General features: G+C 55.2%; 1 protein-coding gene across 2 annotated transcripts; it reads right to left on the bottom strand.

Moving 5' to 3' along the window:
* Positions 1–1,830: 1,830 nt before the first annotated feature.
* SLC38A7 (solute carrier family 38 member 7) lies at positions 1,831–17,879 on the bottom strand. Of its 2 annotated transcripts, none has more exons than XM_075940487.2 (11): positions 17,725–17,879; positions 13,374–13,824; positions 12,087–12,285; positions 11,621–11,765; positions 10,213–10,311; positions 7,660–7,717; positions 6,850–6,964; positions 6,411–6,558; positions 5,901–6,100; positions 4,196–4,250; positions 1,831–3,554 (listed from the first exon to the last, which is right to left on the bottom strand). In XM_075940487.2, the coding sequence occupies exons 2-11, from the start codon at positions 13,632–13,634 to the stop codon at positions 3,452–3,454; spliced, it is 1,383 nt and encodes a 460-aa protein (XP_075796602.2). In that variant the 5' UTR covers positions 13,635–13,824; positions 17,725–17,879; the 3' UTR covers positions 1,831–3,451. The 2 variants fall into 2 exon arrangements, with proteins under 2 accessions (XP_075796602.2, XP_089637531.1); XM_089781405.1 differs by lacking the exon at positions 17,725–17,879 and adding an exon at positions 14,637–15,132.
* Between the last annotated feature and the right edge of the window lie 4,196 nt (positions 17,880–22,075).

Raw genomic sequence — 22,075 nt, 5'->3', positions numbered from 1 at the left:
CTTCCCTCCCCTGTCCCCTAGAAAGAAAGGTCAGCTGTTTTAAAACAGCTGGCAGTTCCCTCTAGGCACCCAGTGGGAGGAGACCTCACGCGCTCCCCAAGCCAATCAGGGCCAAGGGAGCAGACAAAGTCTCCTGGTCCCCACAAGAGCGTGCAGCGTCTAGAGATACATGCCAGCTGCTTTAAAACAGCCGGCATGTTTCTCTAGCCGTTGTGTGCCCCTGGTAGGGTGGGGCCAAGACACGAAAGACTTCGCATGTTCCCCACCCCCAGCATGGTGGGGGCAGCAGGGCGGCCGCAGGCCCACTTCACTGGCTTGGTGGGCCGAATCCAGCCTGTAGAGGGCCCTTTGTCCACTGCTGCAGTAGAGGCTCCTGTGCTGGGCTCCAGAGGTCCCAGGTTCAATTCCACCCACAGGTGACCAGTGTTACACCTGCATCCCCCTCTCCTTGGAAGGCACCCACCCCATCCAGCAAGTTGCTGCTGTTGCCGAATGCACTTTGAAAAGCTTCCAACCCCTCCTCCAGCACAGGGAAAGCAGAAGTAGCCATCTGTCTGTAGGGAGCTGTGCTCATCACACCACTACCCCAGGCCTGCCACTGTCAGCAGCAGGAGGCAGCTGTGTGTTTGAGCATGACAAAGGGAGTTGGGAGCACAAGCCCTGTTGACTTTCAATAGGACTTATGTGTCTAAGTCACTCTTGAAAAACCCAGGCTGGCCACGTGCCTAATGCAGCTGGGACGTCAGCTCCTCAGAGGTACCCCCACCCAGCACGCTGCTCAGAGAACATGCACAGGAAGGAGGGGTGGGGAAATGTGAATTCAAGGAGCATGGGTTGAGAGGGATGGAGAATTGCCTTGTGCTGGCGCTGTGGGCTACAGGTAGGGGGTCCGGATGAGAGAGAATCAGGTGCGTCTGCTTTTCAATACACTGGCTCACACCCTGAGCCCCAGGAACACCGGCCGGTACCAAGCGGGGCCTCTGAGCTGGACTGAGCTGGACTTTCCATAAGCGGGCAGCCAGCCAGCCCTTCCCTGGGAATGCTTAGCATGACAGCCTGGGAGCACAGCACGTGCTCCCCCTCAGCCCCCGCTAGCCCCAACCAGCTCAGCCGAGCACCACCCATGCCTGTTTGTTACAGCTCTATGGCTTTGTACACAGGATTTTAGCAATTCCCCCCCTGCAGCGCGAGGCCCCAAGGGAAGAAATGCATCACGCTTATTGCCTCCTGGGCCTAGGACACCGCAGTCCCGGCTGCTTTTACCAACATACCAGCCCTTTAGGAGAAACAGAGCAGCCTCCAGTCTTTAGCCTTTACACCAAGGGCAGAGTATGTCAACCTGCCACCTTAGTATGGAGCTTCTACAAGCCAGCCCCCCGTCTTTCACTCCTGGCCCAGCACAAGAGCAGCCAGACTGGGCCAGACCAAAGGTCCATCTAGCCCAGGACCCTGTTTTCTGACAGTGGCCAAGGCCCGATACCCCAGAGGGAATGAACAGGAGAATCATCAAGCGATCCCACCCGTCACCCAGCCCCAGCTTCTGAAATACAGAGACCCAAGCCAGGATCCCTGCAGCTTAACAGGGAGGAGGCTCTGCAGCAGAGATGATCCAGCTCCTGTAGCAATTCCTGGTTTATTAGTCACAGAGTGGCAGGTGAGAGAAGTGCACCCGCCCCTCCCCACAAGTCCAAGAGAGCATCCGGCAGTGATGAGCAAACACCTTCGGTGTGGGGGTGGAGAACCTGCAGCCCAGATCCAGCTTGTGGGGCAAGTCTCCCTTAGAGAAGCTGCCTGTATGGAGGAGGAGTCAACTGAGGCTCAGCATTTAAGTCTTGCATTAAAAAACAAACCCAGATTTTTATTTCATTTATTGTTCTACAAAACAGATCAACAGAAAAGTGTGTTTGTAAATTCTAATGAGAAGCCTTGTCCTGCCACTACAGAGTTTGCCACCCAGACACTGACCCTCTGCTAAGGCCCCCCCATCAAAATGGACAAGAAATGGACAAGAAACAAGGTCAGTTTCACTTTTGTTTCTCCTCATCCACACTCAGAGAAAAGCACCAATTGCCAAGAGTAAACACATGTACAATTCTCAGTTTGAATCATTCTAAGTGTTTAATATAATCCCCTGTGATTCTACCTTGACTGCAGCCCTTTTAACTGAAAATTATCAGTGCCACCCTGCAAATATCTGTCCTGGAAGAACAGGATTTGAAATGACAAGAGACTTTGGAGACTCTGAACCTTTCAATCTATCAATAAGTGTGACAGAGTCATAGCACCCTCTCTAGACAGCAATCAAGCCCCCACATATACAATGGTTTTGTAAACTTCACACTGCTTCCTTAGTTCCTAGTGGCGGGCAGGACAAATGTGCTTTGTTAGACTTTCCCCTGGCCCTGTTTCCACCCAATCACAAAGAAGCAGAAAAGTGCTTGATACAAAAACAGCCAATCCGCAGCACCTTCCGGTAAAAAAAAAATGTAAACCAATCAGAGGCCGGTATGAGGAATTCCCCGGTACACATAAGCAAGACCAACACAGAACAAAACAATGGCAGAAATTTTTCCTATAGAAACTAATTTGACAGCCTAGTCCAAGAAAGGAATGTAATGGAGGGAGGTCACCACTGAGCAAGATTGAGAAATTGCACTCAAGTGGACTCAAACTCACTCCTTTCTTCAGCTTATCTGGTATCTATTCCCTTACCTCCGAAGCACTTTTACCAGGACAGAGGCAACATCTCATCATGCAAGAATGGAGCATGACATTCTCACACAGAGGGTAAGGCCGATCATCAGTGCCCGTATTGTTTCCTAGGGGAAAATTCCTGTGGTTTTCTTATCTGAAGCTAAAAACCTAGACATGAATAATTCCTAAGTTCATAAAGCAAGGTTGCCAGTTCCCTTTATACCACAAACATTTCACCGGTAAGTTCATCATTGGAACAGGGAGCTGGTCTCCTGCCTATGACGCACTGTGAATCCCAAAAGCACTTTAGAGATTTCTAGCCAAAAGGGGTAAGAGGAATTCAGCCTGGAATCCCAACACAGAGCTCAAGGGGGGTTCTGCACAAAAGCTTCGGGCATGTCCTTGTTCGGGGGGGGGGGGGGGAGGGAAGGGGGGAGAATATCGTAATTTGCACCCCTCCCCCCCCACTGGGTTAGTGTCAGATTTCTCTGTAGTGATCCTTTGTGATTACTGAGGCCAGGGAGCCAGAAACAAAACCCGGACTTGTTGGTGCGTTGGACGGCAAACATACTGTCATGGGAGGACTGGCTCAATGAAACAGACTCACAAAATCCCCAGCAGGAAGGGACTAGGTTCCCCTCCAACCAACTTTTAGAAAACATCGGAAGCCAAATCAAATTTCTCCTTCGACCCCAGGTGGTCCCAAAAGAAAAGCTGCTTCTAAGGCGAGCCGCAGCAACCAGTCCTGGGGAGCAAGTCAGGCCATCAGATCCACAAAGATGGCATTGGCAGTGGTTTGTCCAAAGATGAAGGCTCCAAGCGTGACCATAAACGTCCCATAGCCAACCAGTGCCCACCAACTGCGAATAAAGAATACAGAGCCGTGCGCAACGTTAGCCTTGACACTGCGCCTTGCTGTTCCCACCAGCGAGATTAAAAAACACTGGAGAGAGATTAAAAAGACTGGGACTTTTCATCTTAGAAAAGAGGAGACTAAAGTGGGGGATAGGATAGAGGTCTATAAAATCATGACCGGTGTGGAGAAAGTGAATAAGGAGAAATTATTTACTTATTCTCACAATATAAGAACTAGGGATCACCAAATGAAAAGAATAGGTAGCAGGTTTAAAACAAACAATTTTTTTTCCTTCACTCAGCACACAGTTAACCTGTGGAACTCCTTGCCAGAGGATGCGGTGAAGGTTAAAACTTTAACAGAGTTCAAAAAAGAGCTAGATAGATTCATGGAGGTTAGGTCCGTCAATGGCTATTAGCCAGGATGAGTAGGAATGGTGTCCCTAGCCTCTGTTTCTCTGGAGGTGGGTGACAGGGATGAGGATTACCTGTTGTGATCCCTCCCCTCTAGGGCTTTTGGTATTTGCCACTGTCGGAAGACAGGACTCTGGGCTAGATGCACCTTTGGCCTGACCCAATCTGGCCGTTCTTATGTTCTTAACCAGGGCCCGAAGCTTGCAAAAAGGGAGGAAGGCAAATTTGTTACCTGGATGGCCTGCTTTCCGGGATTTCCGAAAGTTTGGCTTGAATCAGGCAGAGTCCTAGAGGGGAGGGAATACAAGTAACACTGAGCATCTGAATCATCCTAGTAATGGGCAGTGAGAGATTCCTGAGCAGAGATTAAACTGCCACACCCGGAAGGCAGAGGAGTCAGGAATTTCAGACACACCGGCTTTGTTATGGAGATAAGCCAACCCCCCAGCCTCCCAAGAGCTGCCCTATCAGCATTGCTAATCCATTGACTAACACAGGGTTGGGGGAATCTGGAGGGGGGCGCTTGCCTGGATCCGGCCCCCGAGGCTCAGGGCCCCCCCAGTAGGGCTAGAGCACACAAAAATCTACTAAATTGGGCACCACTAGGCTCTGGTGTGTGAGGGAACTGTGGGGAATCTCTCTCCTCAATAGGAGCCACCTCAGCAAGGGGTGTGTGGCCCTGACCCAAAAAAGGTTCCTCAGCCCTGGACTAACAAGATGGAGGAATTCCCTCTACACCCCCCTTAAGCCCACTGCCTCTCCTAGCCAGGAGCAGGGAAGGCCCAGGAACAAAGAGCCCAGAATAAGAAAACAGGATTCCTCTGGCAGGAGACAGTGAAGGGATTCCGCCAGGCCAGGCCAGGCCAGGCCAGGCCCTGGGTCCATTTTACTGTCTTCTCCGGGGGACTAGGAAGGGAAGGGCTCCAGCCTTATAGAAAAAGTGCTAACCCAGTGTGTGTGTGTGGGTGTGGGTGGGGGGGGGGAAGAGATCAGGAGTCCTCCCACACCTCTCCCCCCGAGGAAGCCTATTCAATTCAGGTCACTGACTGAAAACCCATGTAGATCCCATCCCCATGGCGACTCACCAGCATGGGGACACCCTGCCAGCTTCCCCTGGGCACAAGACCACTGCTAACGCCCTGGGGCCAAGCTTCCGGGGGAGGGCCAGGAACACGTGGGCACGGACTTTGGGCCTCCTTTGCTAGGAATTCAACCCTGGGGGGGGGTCGGTCGCTGCGAGGGGAGGATGCGGTTTGCTTGTCACTTGGACCAGCGGACTTCGGTTGTATTGACCAGGACTGCAGGGGTCTCTGGGTTTTCACCCTGTTCCTGTCACTTGTGCCCAGAACTCTGGCGCTAAGGAGCCGTACGGTGCTCAGCCTAGTCTCTGGAGCATGGGCGGTATGTGACTCCTGGTTGGGGAAGGCTGGACGGGAGCACCTGAAGCTCCCTAGACGTGCACCACCACCCGGATCATGGCCCTGTCCCCTGCTCAGCCCCCTCCTGCCGCCCCCATCCCTGAATGGAGGAAGATGCTAGCAACAGGCAGGGGAGGGGACAGAAGGAGATGGAGGATGGGTGGGAAGAGGAGCAGCATGGGATGGGCCTCAAAGACTAGCAGGAACAGGGCTTCGAGGCAGAGCCACGACCTGGGTGCTCCAAAGGCAGGAGCCAGCAGGCCACCAAAGGAGGGACGTTGCCTCCTATCCGGGGGCTCAGCCGCCTGTTGCCTCTTCTAGCCGCTGGCCAGGCCAGTGAGATGGCTGGGGTCTGCAGAAAGGACAGCCTGCACTGAGATCTAGCGGGACCAGGTCGGCGGGAGAACTGGCTCCTGGCACCTAAACCTCCTACAGTCCCGTGAGGTGCGAGCCCAGGGCCCGATCTAGTGCTCCAGCCCGCCCCAGCGCCTCTCTGACCTGCAGCGGCGGTGCACGTACCTGGGAAGACGAAGATGAAGCAGGCCGCCAGGCCCCCAATGAGCGAAATGACTTTGCCGATGTCGGGGATGAACAAGGCCAGGAGGAGCGTCAGGAGGAACCAGCTGATGGTCTGGAGCACACGCCGGCGTCTCTCGCGCACCACATCTTCCTCCACCGCTTCCCCCTTGTAGCGGAGCCAGAGACCCTCCAGCACAGCCCTGACCGGGAGGCAGAGAAGCAGGAGCTGCCAGGGGCCCAGAGCTCACATTTCCCCTCCAAGCCCCTGGGGTTCTTCTGCCATTGACTTACGTCCACAACAGCAGGGTCTTCAGTAGCCTGGGCACAGTCCGACCTGCCTCGGTCCTTTCCTGTGGGGCTATCTGGAGTGCCCTGACATAGGGGCGGGGCCTCAAGGAGGTGGGGCAACATGAGGGCGGGGCCTCCAAAATGGGAGTGGCATGCGGGGCAGGAGAGTGTCTGTGGCCCCACCCACTTCTAAGGCGCTTCCGTCCCCCCGCTGCCTCTCACCTGCCGCAGAAGTGCAGGATGGGATAGGAGGTCAGCACGCAGAGGATGATGAAGGCCCGTGCAATGGCCACCGGGACATCATTGGAGGGGTAGGACAAGAGCACGTCCTGGTCCACGTCTGCCCCAAATGTCAGGAACCCGCAGACGCCTGGAGGGGAAGGAAAAGCCGGGGAGCATGCCAGCAGGGGGTTTGGATGACGGAGGCGGCCAGGTGTGTCCCGAGCTGGATCTGAGGGTTAGAAGTCTGCGCCTCCGCCACCCCCATGTGAAGAGCTGACAGCTATTCCAGCCCGGGGGTCTCTCGCAGGGGGACCCGCCCTGCAGCTCCGCCTAAGGAGAAGCTCACTGTGCCCCCAGCCTGAGCCTTTCAGGAGAACGGGCGGCAGCTGCAGCGGCTGGGCCCCGGGGGCAGGCCGGAGCAGGGAGGCCATGCGCCTACCTGTCCCCGTGTAGACGAAGAGCGCGATTATCATGGCCGCCGTCACCACCGCTCCCCACGGCTTCACCGCCGGGCGCCTCAGGCTGTTGAAGACGGGCACGCTGCTCACGTGGCACTGCCAGAGACAGAGAGGGAGCATGCACGGGGCTGCCGGGCCCAGCCCTTGGCGGGACCTGCCTCAGGAAGGGACCCGGGGCAGGCTGCCTTGCCGCACACTGGAGCGCGTCCCCAGGCAGGCGACCAAAGCAGGGGACGGCATGGCACGGAGAGGCGCCTGGGTTTGTCTCTGGGTGAGGGGGTCTGACTATACCTGCCCCACCCGCCAGCCCAGCACAGCGTGACGGAGGAAGAGCTCATCCAGGGGGCAATGCCTAGGAGTGTTCATCAGCCAGTCAGAGGGACGCAATTGGGAGAACAAACGTGAAATGAACGGGACTCGTAGCCTGAATCCCCAGGGAAACACCCTGCGAGCCAGGGGCTGGGGACCAATCTCCCAAGGAAGTGGGGGAAATCCCCATGAAAACTCGACAAAGCCCTGCAGGGAGCAAGCCAGCTCTGGCCACAAGAAGGAGCTTTAAGTGGAGGACAGCAGGTCACCTCCAGCCTCAGCTTTGAGAGCCGTTTTACGACACTGTTGGTTGCTTGCATTCTTCCCTGCAGGGCTTTATCCCATCACAGGCCCTAGGCCGAGGCCTTGATGGGGGCAGCAGGAACCTGGGCATTAAAGCGAGGGAGAGGGGGAACCTAAAATAATCCAAGAGGGGCAGCAGAGACAGGCATCCCCTGGAGTGCCACCCTCCCATGCCATACCTGGAATCCGAAGCAGATGGTGGGCATGGCGTTGAACACGGCCATCCAGGAGGAGGGGCTGCGGAGAGGGAAATCACAGACAGTTCACATCCTGCTGCCCACGCAAACACTTCGGGGAAACAAACAGCATCTGAAGAAGTGGGTTGCACCCACTGAAGCTCATGATCCCATCGACACGTTTTGTCTGTCTCTAAAGTGCTGCAGGACTATTTGGTGTTTTTTAAGTTGTAACTCGGCTCCCCCTCTGAAACACATGCGCAGTTGCCCTCCAGAGGGCATTTGGGGGTGCACCTTGGCATGTTAATTTCACTGCAGTGCTGCACAGCGGCCTATATTTTCACAAGGCCCTAGATTTCGGGGTGTCCCACTGGACAGCTTAATGGACCCCAATTTTCAGAAAAATGCTAAGCAGCCAGCTTCTGAAAAAAATCAGGTCTCTTTAGAAGGGCATCTCAAGTCAGGCACCCCAAAAAGAGGTGTGAGAAAGTCACTAGCCACTCTTTAAAATCTTGGCCCCGGTTTCCCTAGTTAGATTGTTCTGAGAAAAAAAAAAAAGATACATTGCTAAGCAAATTCAAAGGCAATTAGATGATCCGGCTAGCTCTCTGTTTGGATGGTGGGTGCAATGCTGCAGAAGAAAAATCACATTATTTGACAAAACGTAACGAGCCTTCTTGTGCAAAACAGGTACAGGGGGAAGACTCAAGACTTCTTACTTCGACTCCTGGAGCTCTCATTTCACGAGGAGTAATGGAAGTCGAGGGAAGAGGGCTCTTCCTTCCACTTCCTACTCTGTAGGCAGTGCCAAAAGCCGAGTTACGTTATTTCGACTCCAACTACGCAACAGACGTGGCTCAAGCTACATAGCTTTAGTCAGCTTTAGCCCTGCTGTGTAGATGCACCCTGACTCAAGAGAATACAAGAGAGTTCTGAAATACCATTGGAGATGGTGAACTGAATCTCTCGCTCACCCGTAAACGTGCCATAAAATACACCACATCCTAGCTACAGAGAAATGTAACAGAGGCCGGCAATTTGCTCCCCCCATAAGCCACAATATAATGTGATACACTTCATTTGACTTAAATGGATAGTTCCATTGTTAACCTCTACTTGATTGTATTGGCAGGATAAGAGAAATAACTATAGAAGAGACCTGCTGCATATTTTATCTGTTGCTGGGGTGTTCAAAACTGCCCTGCAAGGATAACATCCTATATTTTTGCCTGTTCAGAGTGACCATTTTCAGGTTCTCTCTCTAACCATTAGGAAACCCCAGCTTGCCCGTAAGTGAAGCAGCTCTTTCAAGCCCTGATGGCTCGTAAGAGAGCAGACTTGAAAACACAAAAGCCAGCAGTTACAACAGGGACAGGACAGAGCCAATACTTTGTCTACACTACCAAGTTCTGTTGCCCAAACCTGCCTTTTGGCGCCAAAACAGCGAGATCATTCACACTGCAATGAAACTTGTGTTGGGAAAAACACCCAGTTCTGGCAAAAAAAGCTTCCCCTTCTCCCCAGTAAGAGACTTTTGTCTTTTCTCCTCCTTTTATTGTGGGCAAAGAGCCAGCGTGGACTCTGCTGTTTGTTTTGGGGACAGAACTGGCTTCATGCCCGCCTTGATAGCTGTGCTCAGTGTTCTGTGATCTCTGCTGCCCTGCAGGCGTGTGCCCCTCCCCTTTCAAAGCTCCAGGAAGTGTCTGACAGCTGAGTGAGCTGCTCCATTTCGGGAGCAAAGAACAAATCTTTGGAATGATCCTGTTCTGCCTGGCTAGGAACACAGCATCAGGCAGACAGCTGCTGCCAGGGGAGGGCTGGAGAGACAGCTGTGGTGATCTGACATTCCTTAGCCCCTAGAACTCAGAGCTGCTCGGGATGCTGCTCCAAGCAGCTGAGAATGTTCTGGGAGGATTCAAGAGAGAATCCCAAGATGCACAGGGATCAGCTCTACCTTCCCACAGCGTAGCACTATGGGATACAGTGTACTGCTCACACTGTCGATGATGGTTTCCCCCAACGTGGACATGATCTGTTGAGAGTAAGTGTGAACATAACCGCCTGTGGGCACATTTGAACCGGACCACCCTCTGGCGATTTCTGTTTTGGGTCTCAACATTTTTTGTCAACAAAGCTTGGTTATGTAGACATACCCTGAGTGGTAGACATACCGGACATTTCTGCAGACTGTCATTAACACACCAACAATGTTCTCAGTGCTGCATGAATAGGAGATGGACACAGTCCCTGGCCCAAGGATCTTAATCTCCCAGGACACGATACACAGGCAGACTCACAAGGAAGCTAGAAGGTGCTCTCTCCCCTCCAGTATAACACTGGGGCAGACGAGGCATCTGGTTATCGGGCGTTAGTGTTTACACACGTTATGGAAGTGGCTTTAATTTCCCTCGGCGGGATTGGAATAAGGCACTTCAATTAAAAGCAATCCATTGGTAAGTTTTAGTTCAAAATGTTCCTAAACATCCCTTCATCCCCCGATCTCACTGATGGCCCAGCAGAGTCCGGTTTTGAAGCGTGGGCGCCGTTCTTGCCTACCGCGTGGGGATGTGCCCCGGCGTGATCTCCTTGTCAGGCCAGATGTACTTCAGGATGACGACGGCAGTGACGTACCATGTGCCAATCACGCTCAGGGAGCTGTAAGAACGATTAGACAGATGACAACACGGCCCCTCATCTCGGCTCCCTCTTATTCCTTGTTCAGAGCCTCTCGGAGGAGAGCCAGTTGAGCTTGGACAGGGACTTCTTCCAATGGCTTCTCCTGCTCCCCAGTACGTCCCCCTGGCTCTCCCAGCAGGCCAAAGGGAGCTGATTTTAGGGCCGCAATATCACACACTGCCCACACAAACATGTCCCCAGGAGGAGAGAGTTAAAGAAACCCCTGACACAACCCAGTCCCTGTTTCTCTACACTCTTCTCCCCCCCCCAGCCCAGCCAAGGTGCCAGACACCCATAAACCCCTCCTCCCAGAGCTCCCCAGCCAATACACCGAGTTCCTCCCACCCCAGGCCTAACCGTGGGGCTCGCTAGCCCAGACACTCGTCCCCCCCCACCCTTCCCAGCCCAGACACCTACCCCCGCTCCTCCCCCAGAGTCCCGGGGCGTAAAGGAAGAAACAGCCTGATGTTCAGTGCCAGGCTTGCTCAGGGATTCCTGCCTGTCAACCTCTCCTTCCCCCGGAGCATGCTGGGAAATGCAGCTGCCAGGAACCTTTTGGCTCCTTTCTGAAATCCAGCAGCGTCTGCTCCGTAGCCCCTAGAGCCAAGCAGCAGCACTTCAGCCTATGGGGGGGGGGGGGGGGGGTGCTGCGTGTGCAACTTTCATTTCTGCAAAGTTCTGCAGAATTCCCCCCGGAGGACACCATCGATCCAGCTCCTCCAGCGGTAGCCGTAGAGTAGGCCAGCCACCAACGGCCACTGACTTGCTAACCAGAGTATCTCCTGCTGTCCAGCCCTGCTGTGAGCAATCAGCAGTTAAAGCAGCAGATGCCCGTAAGAGCCAGTGCTAGCTCTGGGAACTGACACACATGCAAAGGGAAGGGTTAGCAGAGTCTATGACACCCCATGGGACCATTGTTCCCAGGGAGAAGTCAGAGACCCAGGGAACCCACGCCTGTCACCCTAGGGTCCTGCTAAGCTTGGTACAGAAGAGCTGGAGAAATTAGTGCTTGTGATATATTGCCCCAATAGGACGCTTTTCATACTAAGACATGAAAGCCTTTACACCCCATTTTACAGGTGGGGAAACCGAGGCACGGCGGTGCTGCGACTCAACCCACGGTCACAGAGATTATTAGCAGAGCCAGGACTAGAACCCTGCTCTGCTCGATCCCGGTCCTGCACCCAGCTCATTGGTTCCATCTCAGAGAGCGACTGAACGCTGGGCAGGGCCTCCTGCCTGCCCTCCCACCCCACAGCTCCTGGTGTGGCTTTCCCCAGCCACCCACCTGGCGTATTTCTGGAAGCCAATCTCCTTGGGGATGGAGAGGGGCAGGATCAGCAGGAAGGCCGTGATGCTGATGGTGAACTTGCGGTCCGCATACCAGCAGCTGCCCTCTGCCCCCTGCGGCTCCTTCATCAGTGCAGCGATGACTGAGGAGGAGAGAAGGGCAGAACGGGGGGTGGGTCAGGGCCCAACCGAGCCCCGGCCAACTTCCTGTGAGGGGGTGGAGCTCACACTCTGGCCAGGGAACGTGGGGGAGGACGAGGAGCGGAGGCTGCTCTGAAACAGAGGCAGGGAGCTCCTGGAGCCCTGCATGCTGGAGGAAGGCTGCAGCGTTGGGTGGCCGTCCACCTGGGGCCCAATATAGGCTGCCTGGAGGGGCATGGAGACCGCCCAGCACATGCAGAGAAGCAGGCTCCTTCCTCCACACGCCCTCTCCCCTCCCTCCCAGGGCTGCCCTGAGCACTCACTCTTGTCCTGCTGGTCCCCGATGATGATGAGGAAGGCGATGCAGGTGCCGAAGGTGTAGACGGCGATGGCCACCTCGCAGAGCACCCCGGGCACCTTGCCGCACACGGCCCACACCACTTCTTGGTAGGTGCGCTCGTTGCTGGCCCGCGAGCAGTACGCCAGGATCACCAGCCCGCCGATGATGAACACCAGCAGGGACTGCGGGAAGCGCAGGGCGGTCAGCGCACCGGGGCCTCGAGCGCCCATGGCCCAGCCCACCCGGACAGACGCACACAACCCGGGGCCTAGCAGCTTGCTCTGGAGAAGCGAGTGGGATTGTTTGCCAGGACGATGCTGCACGACAGGGATGTTAGCTATCGGGTGAGTGAAGAGTCCAGTAACTGCAGGAAATCTGAGCCGTTACACCAGATAGTCCCTGGGGGCAGGGCAGCAGCCAGCGCACTCCGGCCCCGCTCCAGGGGAGCCCCTTGCCACTCCACACTGCTGCCTCTCTATCAGAGGCAGCAGGACGGGTGCCAGGCGGGAGGCGGTCTTCGAGTGGAGCCAGTTTAAAAAACCAGCTCCCTGCACGGCCCGGCTACCTGCTGCTGCCTCTGATACAGAGGCAGCAGTGCAGGGTAGCAGCAGCCCCTGTCCGCGGTGGTCCAAGCTCCCCGTGGACAGAGGCTGAGCAGCCTCTATCCAAGAGGAGCTCGAACCCCCCACAGACAGGGGCTCTTCATGGCAGCCTCCCCTGCTCCCGCCTCTGATAGAGGGAGCAGTGTGGGGGAGGGAGGGGAGGCGGCACCGTGAAGCTGGTGCTGGGGGGAGTGAGGGGGGAGGCTTTTAAGCTGGCTCCCCCCAGCACTGGCTCCTGCTTTACCCCCCTCCCCCCGTAGGAGGCAGCAAAGGGGGGGTAAGTCTGTGGAGCCAGCACATGCGGGAACCTGGCTTGAAAACTCCCTCCACGTATTGGCTTCAGCCTGCCTTCCTAACCCTCCACGCAGTTGCCTCTCTATCAGAGGCAGCAGCGGAGGCTGGTGGGTCCGGTGCTCATGGGGAGCCGGCTTTTAAGCCAGCTCCTCAGAGGCACCAGCTCCCGCTCCTCACCCCTTGCTGCCTCGGACAGAGGCAGCAAGGAGGGAGGGGGGAAATGCGAGTCTTCGACAAGATTAACCAATAAACCCAGGCTCATCGGATAACTAACCACATCGTCGACTGCACGTGACATCCCTACGATGCTCCGTGCTCTCTTGCAGGGACGCCCAGGCCCCCGATAGCCCCTCCCCCACGCCCGGCGGACTCACCATCTGCAGCGCGATCCCTGCTGCCACGCCGCCCGCCGTGCTGAAGGCCGCAGGGAAGTTGAGCAGCCCGGCCCCGAGGGCGGCGTTCACCACAATGAAGACGGCCCCGAGGGTGGAGGTGCTCCCCGTGCCGGGTCCCTGCCCCTCGTCGCTCTTGGGCCCCGTCTCCACGTTGGGGCTCTGCAGCAGCCTGGCCCGCTCCCCGGCGTCCGCGCTCCAGTCCCAGTACTCACTGTTGATCCCCACATTGTGCTGGGCCATGTCTCCGTCCGGCAGCACCCTGCCCGCTCGCCAGGTCCCCTACCGCCTCATCCCCGCCCCAGCCCACAGACACTCCCTCCGGCCCAGCCTCCTCCAGGTCACAAAGCAGGCAGACCCATTCTCCTGCTTCTGGTGCTGGGGGCCTCGGCCGAATGGCCCCAGGCACAGAGTTCAGGCTCCTTTTCTGCACCTAGAAAAGGAGCAGAGGGGAACATCACCACCAACCGGACGCAAAAATAAACCTGCTGGACCGACACTCCTCTTCTGTCCTAACAGCTATTGCACAACGTAACCTCTCATCGACATGGGACATTGCATCACCGGTGTGTTGTGAGGAGCAGGAACTCGCACTGGGACCTCCGGTTCTTCCGGCCTGAGCTGGACAGCCCAGATCCACGGTCAGCTAGGAGTCGTGGTGCAGCTCTTGGCTTGCGCGAGCTGGATTTTTGGACGTCATCGCAACTGGTCACCTTTGTCTCAGCTGGCAGAGCCTGGGGTTGGACAGCCAGAGAGCGCCTCTCCATCTCCGAACAATTGCCCCCCCCTCGGTCAAGAGACCAGGCAGGGTGGCGGGTGGGTGCACGGAGGAAGCTACACTGCACCGGTCACGCGACTCACCAGAGCGTCAAGCCACAGGGCTGTGAAGCCGCGGCCTCTTGATGACAACTCATTCAAACACTGCATTTCAAAGCCAGCTTCCTTATTTCCACCCCACGTTTCTGCAAACGCAGCAAAAGCCCTTGTGTGCCTTTGGGACAAAGTTCAGGGCAAGCCCGGACGAGAGGCCAGCGGGGTCTGTCTGCTCATGTCATGCTGAGCGGAGGGAGCGCCTCTGAACGCGTGGGGGCGGTGACAGCCACCTCTCCCACAGGCAACTCACCCTTTCCCATCCTGGGCGGGCCAGAATCTAAGAGGGGGGCCCCGTGTGTCTCCTCTGCTCAGCACCTTCCCTGCCCCGCATCCAGCTTGGGGCTACCAGGCTTGCCCTGCCCCACCAGTTACCTGCAGGGTGTGGGTACGGGAAGGTGAGGTCTGTCCCTCTGCTAGGACGCGTTCAGCTGCTCTCCCTGGCAATGGCTGGTCCCACCCCTTCCGTTCCCCACCTAGCCCCAGGGTCGAGGTCAGGGTCCGAGCATCTCAGGGAGCTGTGAGATTCTTTCCCTCACCCCCGGCAAGTGAAGAAGAAATCCGGAGGGGCACTTGACTCTCCATGCATCAGCTTTCCACACTCATCCCAAAAGGACACCGCTAAGTCATTGCTAGTTTGGAGATCCCAACTTTTGTGGAAGACCCTCAGATCTGGAGCTCAGAGATGCACAAATCTATGAAATCCTCCCCTTATGTTAAGAGCTATTGCCCATGCTCAAAGGGGAGATGCCAAAGACAGAGGCAAGAGATGAGACTGTAAGCTCCTTGGGGCAGAGAGCATCTTTCTGGTCTGTGTTTGTACAGCACCCAGCACAAAGAGGCCTCAATTCACTTCTAGGGCTCCTAGGTCTACAGTTCAGAAAATCCACCCCCCCCCCCCGACTATCTCCCTTTTCTCTTCACTCCCCCTTCCTTCCACCCAAATCTCTAAACCCAAACAAAGCAAATTTGAAAAACAAAACAAAACCCACAGCTCTTCGACAATTTCCTTTCTAAAAAAAACAGAGCACGGTTTTCCCTGCATGTCAGATGGTGAAGATGGAAAGTGCAGAAGGCATTTAATTAAAAGCACTCAATTTGGGAATAAAATATGTCAGTCACAGATATTTTTTTTTTTAAATACCCTGAAGCTTGTCAGAGATTTATTTGCAAACACTTTGTAGTAAGAGCAAGTCAGCTGTCCTGCTGAATACAAAGTTAATTGTTAATGGAATTCATGATTCAGCTCATCTCTGATTTACATTTTCTTTATCAGGATTTCTAAGATGACTTTATATTTTAAACATACTCTTAAGCCTTCATAAAGTCATCCTTCCAGATTACTACGTATTAACTCAATGAAATAAAGACATTATTTTAAATTAATTGGTCGCAGAGGTTTAGTGCATTCATGACCACGTTCATAGCTTTTAGAAAAAGGAACGCTAATTTACCTTGTGCGATCACCATAACAATAGATCTATTTATGAAATTTCATCAGCTTCAAAAAGAGGTTTCCAAAGATTTTAGGAATAACAAAGGATTTTTATCTCTGACTGCAATGAGGGCTTCACATGGTATCTTTATACTGTCCTTCATCGGCCCCACACACTTACCAGATTAACCTTTACAGTATGAGGCAAGTGATACACCACTACTTCTACCACAAAAAAGTAACAATGGGTGCACTTCAGAGTGCTACACTGCATTTATTCAGCTTATTTTTGGGCTGTTCAGGAACTAGGGAACACAGAGAGGAGCGAGGAGCAAACTGGAGTTTGCTCTGTCTTGGGATCATCAACGAACACCCAACTATTACTAAAATAAGCTTCCAACTCTGTCACTCCAGGGTCCTACATTATGTGCAGCTCAACCTGCAGCATCAGCATTATAGCACAGGATTAGAGGAAACAAAGCTCAACCATCAAATTAGCAAGCCAGAAGTATTTCATCTCAGCCCTGTGAGCGGCTATAGTTCTTTCAGGGATGGGGTTAAATACTAAGGCAGATGTCTAGTATATGCAAGTTGGGAAGGGGTCTACAGGGAAAGAGGATCCTGGGTATGGGCTGAGCAGTCCTGTGGGAGAAGCCTAAAGAGCAGCCAGGCCTGGAGGAAGCTGAGAGTTGATCTTTACGTCCTCCGCACCGTTTTTCTGTTAACAAGGAAAGTGGCTGTCTAGGAACACTACACTCAGCATAGAGGAAGTGCCTCCTCACGCAACTGAGAGCTATTTCAAACATCTCATCCCTGTGACTGTTAAGCAGATCAGGGTGAGACAGCTGATTGAGGACAAGCTCATAAGTAACTTCTATCCCAGGACATGGTTAACCAGTGAAACTCACAGATCCAGGGCAGTGCTGAGAGGAATACTTTTCTTCTGAAGCTTATTAAACCAGACACATCCCTGGACAAGACCCACACTTGTAGGGTAACTAGGAAGTTGTGAGAAGGCTCTCAGTCAATCTTTATGATTAGTATAGAACGTATTGCCATTTAAGGTTTGGGTGAAGTTTTCCCCCAGGGCCAGTCCTTGCAAGAATCATGGTAGCAGGGTGCAGAGAAGAGGGTTTCTACTGAGCTGAAGGAAGGAGCCCAGCAGATTGCCTTTGCCTTGCCTACTGCAATACACAAGCCGGCAGACCGCAGGTCAGGAATAAATGTTCTCCATTCCCGACTTCTTCCCCACTAACCCCTCAAGCAAGATGGCACAGCCCATCCGGCGTGTTAGAGAGGATCAGTCCTTCCTACAAAGCAGGTGGCATCTGCTTACAGCCAGGACAATCAAGTTTCTGGGACTAGCCGTCTGCTTTCAATGGAGGATTCCTGTGACTCCATTAAGCAGAACTACCCGACCCCCAGAAACTTCCTTGTGGAGGAGTTTAACCCTGAAACGTGCTGACAACAGGGACGTGATAACCCAGGAGAGAGCCACTGCTGACAGTCACCAGAGCCCAGTCATACACAGCCTACAGTAGGAAAACGCCAGCCAGGCAAAAAAACAACCCGCCGTTTGCATGCTGGCTGGAGAAAGGGCAGCCCCGCTAGCATACAGCAAGGGGACAAAAGAACAGGGAAGGGCGAGCACAGAGCCTGCACCACGCCCTCCGTGGGTACCAGGACGGCAAGGGGCCACAGCCCCCACGGCAGCAGAGGTGTCACAGGGACGCAGCCACCGAAGCATGCAGGTGCATGGGTGGTGGCAGGGTTTGCAGCCTGGCTGTACGGCCCCGACAGGGAGATGATCCTGCAGCTGCTCCAGAGCCCGATGGGGAGAAGGCCACTGCCTGAGGGCGCCTGCACTGATGCCTACCAGGGGGTGGGAAGACGGGCTGAGCTGGGCGAGGGCTCCGGGGTGGAAACCCACCCCTGGGGGGGAGGGAAGGAGGCTCCTTCATACGGGCACCGCAGCCCTTTCTGGGGCTGCTCGGCTCATTCATCCACCAGCCCGCGGTGTCCTCATACCTGGGGAAAGGGACGAAAAAGCCTCCCACGGTCTCTCCTGCTTCTCCGCACCGGCTCCAGCGCCCGGGCCAGATGATTAAGCCCCACGTGCAGCCGCCCAGCGCACAGCACGCTGGGAACTGTAGTTCTCTCTCCGCCACAGCTGACTCTCAGCGGCCTGGTCCCTCCTCCACGAGTCATTTCCTGCTTGGTGGCTCAGTTAGCCCTTCAGCCAGATTTGGGGTTTCCTTCTGCATTCCACGGCCGCAGTGTTCCCCTGTCAGCACCATTGTCAAGCTTTCCACCCCCACCTCGCTTCCTGCAAGCCAGCTGGGGGAGGATAAACAAGGCAACTCAGGTTTCAGATCTTGCCACACAGCTGTGTGCTGAGCCTTTGTATTCATAGCCTCAGGTTTTTTGGAAGAGACTAAGTAGAATCATAGAGCTGGAAGAGACCTCAGAAGGTCATCAATACCAGCCCCCTGCTCTAGGCAGGACCAATCCCAACTAAATCAACCCGGCCAGGGCTTTGTCAAGCGGAGACTTAAACACCTCTAGGGATGGAGACTCCACTACTTCCCTAGGTAACCCATTCCAGTGCTTCACCACCCTCCTAATGAAATAGTCTTTCCTAATATCCAACCTGGACCTCTCCCACCACAACTTGAGACCATTGCTCCTTGTTCTGCCATCTGTCACTACTGAGAACAGCCTCTCTCCATCCTCTTTGGAACCCCCCTTCAGGAAGTTGAAGGCTGCTATCAAATCCCCCCTCACTCTTCGCTTCTGCAGACTAAACAGACCCAAGTCCCTCAGCCTCTCCTCATAAATCATATGCTCCAGCCCCCTAATCATTTTGGTTGCCCTCCGCTGGACCCTCTCCATTGTGTCCACATCCTTTTTGTAGTGGGGGGCCCAGAACTGGACACAATACTCCAGATGCGGCCTCACCAAAGCCGAATAAAGGGGAATGATGACATCTCTGGATCTGCTGGCAATGCTCCTCTTAATGCACCCTAATATGCCATTCGCCTTCTTGGCTACAAGGGCACACTGTTGACTCATATCTAGCTTCTCATCCACTGTAACCCCCAGGTCCTTTTCTGCAGAACTACTACTTAACCAGTTGGTCCCCAGCCAAGTAGGGCAGGCCAGCTCCTCACTGACAAACACCACCCTCCTTCCCCTGCCGTTTCCCCCACCAGCTGTGGGGGTGATCCACCTGCAGTCCCCAGAGTGTACGCCCAGATGACCACTGCCGCCCTCCACGTGCTGCTACTTTCACCTCCAGCTCCATCCTGGGCCCCTTCCCCACCCTGACCAGCGTCTGCTGCCTCCTGGTCCCCGCCTTGCCCCACCTCAAAACATACGTGCAGGCATTGGCGAGGGTGGTAGGGTCCTCGGCCATGGTGGCGGCCACCAAAATGTATGGGAAGGTAGTGTTCTCCTTTTCTCGGAGGCTTTTGCCCAGGCGGCGGTGGAGAGGGGCCTGGTGGTGGAGGGCATACATGTGCCCCTAGAGCCACTGAAAGAAAACAACCCTTTTGTAGAGGCTGGTCTATGAGGTGGGGGAGTGGAAGGGAAAGATTTGTTTAAAGTAATGGCAAGATAACTTCAGAAAACTTTTAAGTTTGGTCACAAGTGTCCGCTGGCTTTATTGCAATAACTCATGTGAATGCAGGAGGCCCTCCGCTTTGCGATGGCCCAATTTACGACCTCCCACAATTATGACCTTTTCCATAAGTGCAGAACGGGCTGAAATCCCCCAACTTACAACCTTGGCCCCACATTTACGACGGCGTACAACACCTGTCGTAAATGTGGATTCAAGTTACGACACCCCCGACTTGCAACACTATCTCCGGAACCGATCGTGTCGCCAGTTGGGGGCAGCCTGTAAAATGATTTGTGTTTGCAAATTTAGGCCCTCAGTGCTGAGCGTCTGCATTGCCCATTGGCTTCTATGGCAGATGTCAATGCTCAGCACCGCTCAGGTTTTTGCTCTACCCTTTTTTGTTGCACTTGGCCCTGGGCCTCATCCTCTGTTGCTCGGCAGCTTATTTGATCCGTTACAGCACAGAATATAAAATGCCACTGGATTACGGTGGCCTTCCCAGTCTCGACTACAGGGACACAAATGCTGACAGCCAGGACAAGCGAGTGGCTAACAGCTGCTCTTACCCAGCTATGCTGCTAACACCTCCAGACATTTTAAATCACCAGAGGGGAAGCAGGTAAGGCCGGAAGATGGGTAAGGGTTGCAGGAGGGGCTGGAGGACGCTAGGGGCTGGGAACGCAGGTAGACAGTGAGTTTTGATGGACCCCAGCCCCGAACCTTGAAGATTCCTGGTGCTGGAGCACCTTGGGCCCATAATACTAGCTGCCTATACACACATCCTGTCAGCTGTTATTCCCTTCAGAATGTTTCACTCTGAGGTTTGGAGTCTTGAAACCTTTCCAAGCACGGATGGAAATTGTGTCTATGTTTGTGTGTATGTACAGTAAATGGCCTTGATGTTTTCTCCTCACAGATCTCTCACACATCACTGAACATCTCTCTGGAGGCAGCAGAGGCTGGTATTCTGTAACAATCTCCCCCCTCAAACTGCCTCCTCCGGCCATCAAGTCATGTACAGGAGGCCTTTTCCCAGCACTTCTGTTTGCTCTCCAGAATACCTACCTTGTTAATAATTTGCAAGGGATCAGACAGTTTGAAAACACGCAGCTGGTGGCTAAAAATTGAACAAAATCCCTTAGGACTGGTCCACACACAGAGTTTTCATTTGGTTTCATCAAATCCGTTCGGGAACAGAAAGCCTTAAAACAGTACATCACTGGTATGGAGGCAATTGTACCAGTATAGAAGTTCTTGGAGGAAACCATTTTGAAAGCTATCTATCAGCTTCAAGGAAACAACTGTTATTTGCTTGCCTGAATACAGATTCACAGATTTAGAGATCCTAACAGGCATCAAAGTAGGGGCAAAGGGGGAGCTTTTCAGGAAGGTAGGGATGTGGGGGTGTTGGTAGGCAGAGGCAGAGGGTGCGGGAGGTGGTGAAGTCAGGGGTGGAGGGGCTGCGGGTTGGGGTGGAGGGGATGTCGGGCAGCGAGTCATGGGTGAGGGGTCTCAGCGAGTAGAGGGAGTGGGGGCACTGGCTGTAGGGGCAGTGGGTCAGGCTGAGCAGAGTGGGGATCTCAGGGTGCGGGGCAGTGGGGGTCTCCGGGCAGTGGGTCAGGGTCTTGGGGCTAAGGTGGGTGGGGGTCTCAGAGCAGTGGGGAGGGTCTCTGGGGGGGGGCACTGGCTGTAGGGGCAGTGGGTCAGGCTGAGCAGAGTGGGGATCTCAGGGTGCGGGGCAGTGGGGGTCTCCAGGCAGTGGGTCAGGGTCTTGGGGCTAAGGTGGGTGGGGGTCTCAGAGCAGTGGGGAGGGTCTCTGGGGGGGCACTGGCTGTAGGGGCAGTGGGTCAGGCTGAGCAGAGTGGGGATCTCAGGGTGCGGGGCAGTGGGGGTCTCCGGGCAGTGGGTCAGGGTCTTGGGGCTAAGGTGGGTGGGGGTCTCAGAGCAGTGGGGAGGGTCTCTGGGGGGGGCACTGGCTGTAGGGGCAGTGGGTCAGGCTGAGCAGAGTGGGGATCTCAGGGTGCGGGGCAGTGGGGGTCTCCGGGCAGTGGGTCAGGGTCTTGGGGCTAAGGTGGGTGGGGGTCTCAGAGCAGTGGGGAGGGTCTCTGGGGGGGGGCACTGGCTGTAGGGGCAGTGGGTCAGGCTGAGCAGAGTGGGGATCTCAGGGTGCGGGGCAGTGGGGGTCTCCAGGCAGTGGGTCAGGGTCTTGGGGCTAAGGTGGGTGGGGGTCTCAGAGCAGTGGGGAGGGTCTCTGGGGGGGCACTGGCTGTAGGGGCAGTGGGTCAGGCTGAGCAGAGTGGGGATCTCAGGGTGCGGGGCAGTGGGGGTCTCCGGGCAGTGGGTCAGGGTCTTGGGGCTAAGGTGGGTGGGGGTCTCAGAGCAGTGGGGAGGGTCTCTGGGGGGGGCACTGGCTGTAGGGGCAGTGGGTCAGGCTGAGCAGAGTGGGGATCTCAGGGTGCGGGGCAGTGGGGGTCTCCGGGCAGTGGGTCAGGGTCTTGGGGCTAAGGTGGGTGGGGGTCTCAGAGCAGTGGGGAGGGTCTCTGGGGGGGCACTGGCTGTAGGGGCAGTGGGTCAGGCTGAGCAGAGTGGGGATCTCAGGGTGCGGGGCAGTGGGGGTCTCCGGGCAGTGGGTCAGGGTCTTGGGGCTAAGGTGGGTGGGGGTCTCAGAGCAGTGGGGAGGGTCTCTGGGGGGCGGGGCTCAGCCCTGGTGAAACTGGTGGAGGGGGAGCAAGTGACGCTGCCCCGCCTGTAACAAGG

The sequence above is a fragment of the Pelodiscus sinensis genome, chromosome 12 (assembly GCF_052426305.1).
Source record: "Pelodiscus sinensis isolate ZL-2025 chromosome 12, ASM5242630v1, whole genome shotgun sequence".
Classification (NCBI taxonomy): Eukaryota; Metazoa; Chordata; order Testudines; family Trionychidae; genus Pelodiscus; species Pelodiscus sinensis.
This window is presented reverse-complemented; position numbering and strand designations above follow the sequence as displayed.

What these genes read in the sequence shown, in the direction of transcription:
- SLC38A7 (XM_075940487.2), bottom strand. Translation starts at nt 13,634, where the DNA reads ATGGCCCAGCACAATGTGGGGATCAACAGTGAGTACTGGGACTGGAGC. An exon ending in CGGGGACCAGCAGGACAAGA is followed by an intron (nt 11,766 to 12,086) that starts GTGAGTGCTCAG and finishes TCTCCTCCTCAG; the next exon opens with TCATCGCTGCACTGATGAAG. An exon ending in ATCCTGCACTTCTGCGGCAG is followed by an intron (nt 6,101 to 6,410) that starts GTGAGAGGCAGC and finishes CCTCCCGGTCAG; the next exon opens with GGCTGTGCTGGAGGGTCTCT.